The sequence below is a fragment of the Dama dama genome, chromosome 12, assembly GCF_033118175.1.
Source record: "Dama dama isolate Ldn47 chromosome 12, ASM3311817v1, whole genome shotgun sequence".
In the NCBI taxonomy this organism is placed as follows: Eukaryota; Metazoa; Chordata; class Mammalia; order Artiodactyla; family Cervidae; genus Dama; species Dama dama.
In genome coordinates, this window is record NC_083692.1 from 1,421,957 (window position 1) to 1,432,460 (window position 10,504).

General features: G+C 46.2%; 1 protein-coding gene across 1 annotated transcript; it reads left to right on the plus strand.

Moving 5' to 3' along the window:
• Positions 1 to 7,964: 7,964 nt before the first annotated feature.
• LOC133065891 (serine/threonine-protein kinase MARK2-like) lies at positions 7,965 to 10,016 on the plus strand. Its single transcript, XM_061156373.1, has one exon. The coding sequence runs from the start codon at positions 8,046 to 8,048 to the stop codon at positions 10,014 to 10,016; it is 1,971 nt and encodes a 656-aa protein (XP_061012356.1). The 5' UTR covers positions 7,965 to 8,045.
• The last annotated feature ends 488 nt before the right edge of the window (positions 10,017 to 10,504 follow it).

A 10,504-nucleotide genomic window follows, 5' to 3' on the forward strand; every position in this document is an offset into this window, starting at 1 on the left:
TGTCATGTATGGATGTGAGAGTTGGACTATAAAGAGAACTGAGAGCCAAAGAACTGATGCTTTGGTTGGAGAAGACTCTTGAGACATCCTTGGACTGCAAGGACATCCAACCAGTCCATCCTAAAGGAGATAAGCCCTGAATATTCATTAGAAGGACTGATGCTGAAGCTGAAACTCCAATCCTTTGGCCCCCTGATGTGAAGAACTGACTCATTGTAAAAGACCCTGATGCTGGGAAAGACTGAAGGCAGGAGGAGAAGGGGATGAGAGAGAATGAGATGGCTGGATGGCATTACCAACCCAATGGACATGAGTTTGAGTAAACTCTGGGAGTTGGTGATGGACAGGGAGGCCTGGAGTGCTGCAGTCCATAGGGTCACAAAGAGTCAGGAGTCAGACACAACTGAGCGACTGAACTGAACTGAACTGATACTTTACATATGCATATTATTTTTGTGATTACAAAAATATGTGCATGGGCTGTTTACTTTAGATGGTGTGATCTGAAAAGACTTTTCTGAAGAGGTGACAAATGATTTGAAATTATGTGAAGGAAAAGGGCCCAGTCATCAGTAGAACACTCCAGAGAGAACAATGAACTTAGCGACTGAGCATGCACACAAGTCCATAATTCCCCTACACAGCAATGGAGGGAATAAAGAGAGGTCTAGGCTACTTTTCATGTCTTCATGCCCTCAAGGTCTTCATCCACTGTTTCACAGATGGTTTTAGTCACTAAGTTGTGTCCGACTCTTTGCAATCCCATAGACTGTAGCCCACCAGGTTCCTCTGTTCATGGGATTCTCCAGGCAAGAATACTGGTGTGGGTAGTCATTCCTTTCTCTAGGGGATCTTCCTGACCCAGGGATTGAACTCAAGTCTTCTGCATTGTGGTGGGCAGTTTCTTTACCATCTGAGCCACCAGGGAAGACCTTTTCAGGAGGACAATGCTCAAATATTCATTGATGTTAAAAAACCAAACAAACAAACTAACTAAAAACCACAAGCAGAGAGCCAGCACTTCTCTAAGGTTTCAAATTAGATTCCAAGAAACCCAAAGGTACCTCAGAGGTCCTCACAGGGAGCAAGGGCATAACAGTGAGCACCTCCTCAACCTAATCCCAGCAGCTCTGCTCTTCTCTGAGTCACACACCATGGAAGAATTGGAAGTAGGAATCCACTGGAAACAGTATTTAGAAGCCATTCACTTAAGGAAGTTAAGAACACATCCATTTTCCCCTTTGTTAGCTAATTCAAGCTAAGATGTTTGAGAGCTTATCAAAAAAGCAAGATAGGATTCCTGGGGAGATGCTTCAGGTGTAACCTAAATACAGATGGCCAATGTCTCCAGGAAGGGCAGTGTCCTCTGAGCAGTAATCACCTTAGTCACCCAGCCAGTCGGTATGGGTCTCAGGAGAAGCTGGGGCCACCACGGGAAGCGGCATCTGCTCTCAGTTAACCAAGGAATCCTTGCCGTCATTTTCCCCACGTGCACATAGCGTGTGTGAGTTGCTCAGTTGTGTCCGACTCTGCGACCCCATGGACTGTAGCCCACCAGGCCTCTCTCTCCATGGAGTTCTCCAGGCAAGAATACTGGAGTGGATTGCCATTCCCTTCTCCAGAGGAACTCCTCAACCCAGAGACTGAACCCTGGGTCTCCTGCATCGCAAGCAGATTCTTTACCATTTGAGCTGTAGCCAAGTTGGTAAGAATCTGCCTGCCGTGCAGGAGGACCCGAATTTGGTTCCTGGGTGGGGAAGATCCCCTGGAGAAGGAAATGGCAAACCACTCCAGCATTCTTGCCTGGAGAATCCCCTTGGACCGAGGAGCCCGATGGGCCACAGTCCGTAGGGTGGCAGAGTTGGCCACCACTGAAGCGAGTGAGCACGCGCGCACCCCAGTGCTCACTGCAGCTCTATTCACAGTGGCCAGGACATGGAGGCAGCCACCACGCCCGTCTACAGATGAGGGAACACAGTCTCCTTCTTAATGCCACACCTAATCCTGACCGCTCAACTAGAATGGCACATCCCCAGCCCCATTACCCTCTCATTTCCTGCACAGCTCTTTTCCCTATATTGGCTTCTTTCATTGTTTGTTATTATTAGACTAGTTGTTGTTATTATGATGATTATTACACGTTTTATGGCTTCTCTTCCCAGAGGCTGAAACTTGATGACATTAGAAATACATTTCTCTTCTCATGACCCTATCACTGGTATGTAGCACATGCTTGGTCTATAATAGGTATACCAAAAATATTAATCGTGGAAATAACTAAATCAGTGAATGAGTGTACCAGATGGTGGTGCAGATGGCATGTGAAAGGAATGGGAATTTAGCAAAATGTCCTTTGTCACTGAAGATATATCTATTTATTAAGACTTTCAAAAATATATTATCAGACATGAAGATAAAGTCATGACAACTGATAAATGTGTAATATAATATGTGGAAATTTAGAAATTTCATGGATTGTATTTCAAAGAACTACTATATTGATTCCTTAGAAACATTTTTAATAATGCATTTTCGAGTGTTAGGAATTTGAAAAAGAATAGATACATGTGTATGTATAACTGAATCACTTTGCTGTACGCCTGAAACTAACACATCATTAATCAACTCTACTTCAATATAAAATAAAAATTAAAAAAGAGAACGAAATCAAGGTCTTCTTGACACTTTTAACATCATTCTTCAAATACCCACTAAACCAAAGCCATTTGTACTGATAAATTAAGTGCCATATTGCAACTCCTGGCTAGGCTTTAAAAATTGCTTCTATTCCTTTCCAAACGTACAATTAACAAAGAGTTAATTATTCTCAGGGAGTAACGTATTTCTTTCAAGTTGCCAGTTAGGATGAGAGCTGTGTGTAACAATCATACAGGAGGAAACAGTACATGGGCCAAGAGGAAACTTGGAAAGGAAATGTGATTGGAGGAATTATTTTGAAAGGTGAAATGAAGGAGAAAAGAGATAAAGGAAAAGAAAAATTAGAAATTGGAAGTGAAGTCATTCCAGTCTCTCTCTCTAGTAACCTCTGCTCTTTGGAGCTGAGGAAGCAGGACTTGACAGAGGATTCCATAGACTGACAACTGGGATGCTTAAAAGATCCTTTGAGCCAGGCAGAGGTCACTGGACTCAGCTTTCACCCAAATACTGTCATGTCTGGGGCCTTTTACTTTTCACTTTCCTCATCTGGACAATGGGAACAGTAAAATCTCCTTGCAGGGCAACGGTAAGGTGAAGTGAGAGCATGCATATGAATACGCCAAACCTAACTCAGTTAGTATCACTTTCCTTCTATTTCCTCCCAGTCTTACTCAGATTCACAGTCACAGAAGCCAGTCAGGCAACAATTCCTCCTCTATACAGAAGCAAAGCAACACTACTGACTTGAATATTTAAGCTTTCACTAGAAATCCAAAATCTCTTTCTATTCCTTTTTATTCCATTGCCTGCAACTGTTATACATGTTCCTATAAATGATTCTACTTCCCAACTTCATTAAACTCAATGTTGTTGATAGTTCATTTCCTCTTGATGATTGTGACCCTTGAAATTATTGTGAGCTATTTGCATCTAAGCCCCTCCCATACTAAGCTTAAAGGTCCCTGGCAAAGGTCCCTAGGTTGAGACATCTCCAAAGTACAAATATTTCACCTTTGGGAGAAGGAAGACAACAAATTAAGACATTATTTGATTTCCTTTCACCCAGTTGCTTTTCAGATGAGCACCTGCCCAAAAGAAAATAGGATACAGAACAAAAGAGTATTGAAAAACAAAAAAGAGTAGATATTTTAAGAGCTGAAAATTTAAAAAAAAAATGTTAGCACCAATAAGTACCTAAGAGTTAGCTGAGAAATATGAAGCTGACAGAGGTTAAGTTGTATACTCATGGTAACACAGTAAGTTAGTAGCAAATTGAAAGCTACAATTCTAGTCTCCTAGTTATCTTGACTTCTGTCTAGAATTCTTTCCTCATCAGTACTAGACACTACTGAATGAGTGAACTGACTATTAATAATAGGAACTATTAGTATGTGACTGCTAATATGCCATTATACTGCAAAACCCAATATAATGACATAAACACCTAAAGATTTATCCATTCACATATAATTTGGAGATAAGTCGTCCGTACTGCTATCAGGGACCCCGACTCTTTCTGTCCCTCTAGTCTACCTTTTTTCGTGTGAGCTTTCAGTCACAAAAGGGCTGCTGGAGCTCCAGCTCTCACAGTCTTCAATGGGGCACATTTCTGTCTGGTATATATTTAGGGTCTTTTACTAAGTGGAAGAAAATGAATATTAAATAGGAATTTTATATTCTATACCATATCATCATTCAGAGACAATTTTCCATGGGTCTTTTGCATTTTTGCACATCTTACAAGCAAAAACTCTGCTTTGCTTTGTTCTAGGCTTTTTCCTGAATGTCTGTGTAGCAGATAACCATGGAAGCTAGAGATAGAAGATAGAAGGCAGGCTTATTTACTGTCTAATATGATACAGTCATATGTTGAGGCAAAGATTTGACAATGCTTGCTGCTCATTGTAAAAAAGATCCAGATTCCCTGAACTCAGTACTCCTCCCCTGTAACACTTCTTACTGTATACACTCAGTTGCTTCAGTTGTGTCCAACTCTTTGAAACCCCATGGACCCTAGCCCCCAGGCTCCTCCGTCCATGGGATTCTCCAGGCAAGAATACTGGAGGGGTTGCCATGCCCTCCTCCAGGTGACCTTCCCGAGCCAAGGACTGAATTATGTCTCCTGCATTCCAGGAAAACGCTTTATATCACATGACCTTATTTGTGTCACCTACCCTATGTGAACTGAGGCTGAAGAACCTGGTTTAAGAAAATGGTGTTACCCTGGTTACTGTTCTTGCTATAAATAATCAACTGTCCTCTTTCTCTGACCCTGGAGTCTCCTGTCTTAAGCCAGCCTCCACGAAACTGTGGAAGGCTAACTTATTAGCTTGCAAGCAGAGTGAAATCTTAGACTGTTCTTGACAGTTATCCATACCTTGCTTTGTATGATGCAATATCTAAAGGGTCTAACTCCCATGCATCTAGAATAGAGTCGGTGACCAATACACACTTGGATAAATAAATAAATGACTAAGTGAAAATGCTCAAAGGACATTTTAATTCATCAGGGCACTTGGTCTGATGTCCTGGCTCCAACCCTTATGAGCCTCGTGACTTTCAGCAATGTCACTTACCCTGTCTAACCTCAGCTTCTTAAACGAGTCATCCACATTTACTGCCCTCTCTTGCTTAAAGCTCCGTTTACTCCCTAACCTACTACTGCTGTTTGGCTTTGGGCCTCATCAACGCCACAAAACTTCCCTTCCAAGGTCTCTGGTGACCTACTAACTGCCACAGCCAACTGACCCTTCTTCGCTCCCTATCTTATTCCTTGTTGCTCAGTTGACATTTAACTCTTTCAAATTCTTTTGTCCTTTGTCTCTGTGAATTCTTTCTGATTTCCTTTAATCATCCAGTAATTGAACTCTGTCTCTTCTTCCTTTCTTCACCCTTAAATGCTGATATGCCATGAGTTTCCATCCTCTGCCTAGCTTTGTTCTCACACTATAGAATAAAGTCTACTTTAAAAAAAGAAAATCAAAACACCTCTATTTACCATTTGTGTGCTGATAATTTTCAAATCTCTATCTCTAGCCCAAACTGTTCTTCTAAACTCCAGACCTACATTTTTTATATATTTTCATTGGTTTAATTAGAAGATAATTCACAATAATGTGATGGCTTTTGCCATATATCAACATGAATTGGCATCAGGCATGCATATGTCTGCCTGAATCCCCCTCCAACCTCCCTCTCACCCCACCTCCTCTAAGTTGTCACAGAGCACTGGCTTTGGCTCCCTTGGGTCACATACATCAAACTCTCAGAGGCTGTTTCACATATGGCAGTGCATGCGTTTCAATGTTATTCACTCACGTCACCCACCCTCTCCTCCCCCACTGGGTCCAAAACGTCTGTCTCTCTTCTGCCCTGCGACTACCATCGTCAGCACCGTCTTTACAGATTCCATTTATAATGAGGCGGGTGAGCCTGGAGCCTATCACATTAGTGAAGTAAGTCAGAAAGAGAAAGACAGACCTGCATTTTTAATTGCTCATTCACTGTCTCTACCTGCATGTCCAATGAACTTTAAAGCACATTCAGAAGTCAAACTTAGTTATTTTCACCCTTTCTGGGAACCTGTGGGACCTGGAATTCCTCTCTTGCTGAATGGTATCACCATCCATTTCTGGGGACTAGGACCCACACCAGGAAACTTTTAAATGAAGGACCTTCAGATAATGAAAATCTGCCCTCACGTGTCCAGAATCTTATCTTCCTCAGGTTCAACAAATCTCCTTAATCCATGTCCTTGCTCTTCATGTCACCCAGTTCTGCAATCCTTCACCATCCTGCTGATTCTCCTTTGAATATGTTGAGGGTGCCTGGTCTCTCTCTCTGCCTATAATTTGACACAACAATTAGTGAACAAAGGGCAGCCTTTACAACTGAGTGGACAACAAAGGAACTCAGCCATACACACACATGCATCCATTCTTTCCCAAACTACCCTCCCATCTAGGCTGCCACATATCATTGAGCAGAGTTCTCTGTGCTATACAGTAAGTCCTTGCTGGTTATCCGTTTTAATTACAGCAGTGTAGCACTAGCTCTTCTAATCATCCATTTATCTCCTTTTACCAGAGAGCTTGACCTCTTCATAAAGCTTAGAGTCACTGTGAGGGCCTTTCATTCCAACCTGAAGGACTCCCTGCCTCAGGAAGATCGGGTGGTTGAGAATTCTCTCAACTCTCCTGAACTGGGAATGCCTTAATCACTGTTTAATTTTCCAAGGACAGTTTTGCTAAACATAGGATTCTTGGTCAACATTTCCTTCTTTCCTTCAACATTTCAAAGACACTGACCCATGTCATCTGACTTCTGAGGCTCCCCATGAGAAATCTGCTCTTGATCCTCCTGGCAAATCTTCTCTCAGCTTCATAAACATTAATAATGTGCTTTACCAGTGTCTCACACAATAGAACATTTTCCTATAGTTTCATCAAGTCAGTTAAATCATCACACTGTGACCAGAGTTTGAGGAAAAAGAAATGAATATTTCAAGTGGACACATTATGAGGTCTTTAGAATTATTACTAACTTTCAAACTAGAAATGAAAAAGTTGCTGAAGCCTCCTACAGATTTTAATTTCTAACAAAGTGAATACCAGTCTCTAATATATTTAAAGAAAAATCTCTTTGGGACCTTTTACCTAAGTGTAAAGGGGCCTTGAAGCTGAAAAGGGAGAAAAACCACTGGGTTTATCCCAGCCACGATTGGTCCATTTCTTGCTCTGACCTCACAGGGCATCACTGTGATGAAACTCACCAACACCCTTTATAAGACCTCAGCTGGTCTTGTCCGCAGAGCCCTGGAAGCTGATTTTGGTGACCTGACGGCTGGACCTATAGCTAGCGAGCGTTTTTCCGTGTTTTTGCCATTTTGTTGATTTTTTTTTACTTTTTCTCTTTTTTCTTTCTCTTTTTCTCATTTTTTTAATTTTGTCTTATTTTTTTCTTTCAGTTTTAGTTTCTCCTCCCCATTTTTTGTTTTTCCCCATTTTCCCCCTTCTTTTTCTCATTTTATTGTTTTTTGTTTGTTTGTTTGTTTTTGTTTTCAGTTAGTGTTGCTAGTGTTAGCATAGAGACCATCATTGACATAGTTATAGCAGAGTCGGTATAGCTACTAATTCGCTAGCATAGATAGTATAGTTAGTGTCAGCAGTTAGTCTTCTCCATAGTTAGTGTGGTGGGTATAGTTAACAGGTTCCTAGCATAGTTAGTATCTGCACTGTTACCATAGTTGTTAGCATTAGGATAGTTGTATAGCACGGTTAGCATACGCAGTATTGTTAGAACAGTTAGCATTCTTAGTGAGGGCTTAGTGGTAGAGTTAGTATAGTTAGGTCATTAGTATAGCTTAGTGGTAGTTAGTATAGTTAGGGATGCAGGACTTCACAGCCATCTCGACGAACAAGATGGCTCGTATAGCAGATTATGACATCTTTTATACCATTGGCGAAGGCCAATCCGCCAAGGTCAAATTGGCCCGGCATCGTCTCACCAGGGCACTGGTAGCCATCAAGATCGTCGAAAAGACAGAGCAGCCCAACCTCCGGCAACTCTTTCGGGAGGTCAGGGCCTTGAGAAGCGTGAACAAGCACAGGAACATTGTCCAGCTCGTGGAGATCATAGACACAGAGGAGACTCTTTTTTTGATCATGGAGCACCTCAGTGGGGGAGACTTAGCCACCTACCTGGAGGCCCAAGGCTACCTGACCGAGGAGGAGGCCCGAGGCGTGTTCCGCCAGCTGGTCTCAGCCCTGCGGCACTGCCATCGGCGGGGCGTGGTGCACCGGGACGTGAAGCCGGGCAACATTCTCCTGGAGGCGAGCAAGATCAAACTTGCAGACTTTGGCCTCAGCGGCCAGTGGCACCCAGGAAGAAAACTGAACACTTTCTGTGGCACCCCTGTGTACATGGCCCCAGAGCTCTTCCTGCGGCTGCCCTACACAGGCCCAGAGGTGGACGTGTGGAGCCTCGGCGTGGTGCTGTACACCCTGGTAACGGGATCCGTCCCCTTCACGGGACGAGACTTCCGGGAGGTGCGGGACTGCATCCGCACAGGGCACTACCATGTGCCCGAAGACCTATCAGGTGAAGTAAAAGACTTGATACGCCGTATGTTAAGGCTCAACCCGGCCAACAGGGCGACTTTAGATGATGTTCGGCATCATCCTTGGCTGAACGTGGGCCTGGAAAGCCCACTCCCGCCAGCCTATGGAGATTACCCTGGGGTGACCATGGGGATGACACTGGGCTGGTCGAGGGACCAGATCCAGGGCAGGCATACAAGCACTGGCAGAGACTGGACTGTACCCAAGGTGCGGGCCCGCACCATCTTTGTGAGGCCGGCTGTTTCCCTCGACCTCAGCAGCGAAGAACATACGCCTCCCGCCAGCCCTGAAGTGTCGACGCTTATTCCCGGCTGGCTGTGGGAGGCCACGGAGCAGGAGAACCAGGAGTCGAGGGAGAAGACCAGAGAGCCTGCCACTCCCTCACCCTGCCCGGAGGCGAGGACCATCACCCCCAGCTCAGCCCCCTCCACTCGCAGCACCCGTGAGGAGCGCAGCGCCCCAGCCACCGACCGCGCCGGTGACCGCCACGACACGTGCGGGGCCAGGCTCGCCTGTGACGCCTGCGGCGGGCGTGACAGCAGCCACACCCGTGATACCAGCTTCACGCGGGACACCAGAGACGCCTGCGGCACCAGCCTCCCCCACGACGCCCCAAGCACCCAGGACGCCACTGGGGCCTGCGACAGAGAAGACGCCCGTGGCGCCCGCGTCCCCAGGGACACCAGAGGCGCCCGGGACACCGGCCTCACCTGTGATACCAGCCTCCCCCACGACGCCCCAAGCACCCAGGACGCCACTGGGGCCTGCCACACAGAAGACGCCCGCGGCGCCCGCGTCCCCAGGGACACCAGAGACGCCCGCGACACCAGCCTCACCTGCGACACCAGCCTCCCCCACGACGCCCCAAGCACCCAGGACGCCACTGGGGCCTGCCACACAGAAGACGCCCGCGGCGCCCGCGTCCCCAGGGACACCAGAGGCGCCCGGGACACCGGCGGTGCCCACGGCACCCAGGACCCTCACGCCACCGTCACCCGGGACGCCAGGGGCACCTGTGACGTAAGCAGTGAAACCCACTGCCCCCCAGACGTGCCTGCTGCGGGAAGCTCCACCCTTGCTGGGCAGCCCCAGAATTTGTCTCCAGTCACTCCCCCTGGCCTCACCCAGAAGAAGAAGGGGGTGGCTGGGAGAATATGGAGAGGTCTCCTTAAACATCTTTGCTGTGGGCTGCCCAGCAAGAGGGGTAAAAAAGTGAGCCCAGAAACACCTAGGGGATGACCTGCCAAGCCCCCTGGGACCTGGGCATGTTCCCACCTGGATGATGGGACTCAAACCCAGCACCTCCACCCCTTCAGACGAGCTTGGGCGCGTTCAGGGTGGCATGGCCGTAGACACCTCCACCCCTTCAGGAAGCCTCCTGTCCAAAACCCTGACCAGCACAGAGGACGCTCTGGAGGGACCTGGGCGACCAGAAGAGGCACCACCCTGGCCTGACTGCCCCTCCTCCCCTGCTGGGTGAAACTTCAGAGACTGGACTGTGCCCTGGGGCATGTCCCCATCCCCCACTCTTTTGTCTTCCATGTGGTGGGGGAGAGGATAGTTATTGCCAACTCCTTGGTTCTTCCCTTGGTTCAATCTTATTAAACTTCAATGCTCCAGAAAGATGTATCACACTCTCTTTTGCATTCTCTCTGGTTAGAGTAGTGTGTAGGCATGTAGTACTTGGCATTAATGAGCTAAGAATTAGCACAATCATCCCCAAGAGC

Excerpts from the sequence above, each read along its gene's own strand:
- LOC133065891 (XM_061156373.1), top strand. The coding sequence starts at position 8,046 with ATGCAGGACTTCACAGCCATCTCGACGAACAAGATGGCTCGTATAGCA.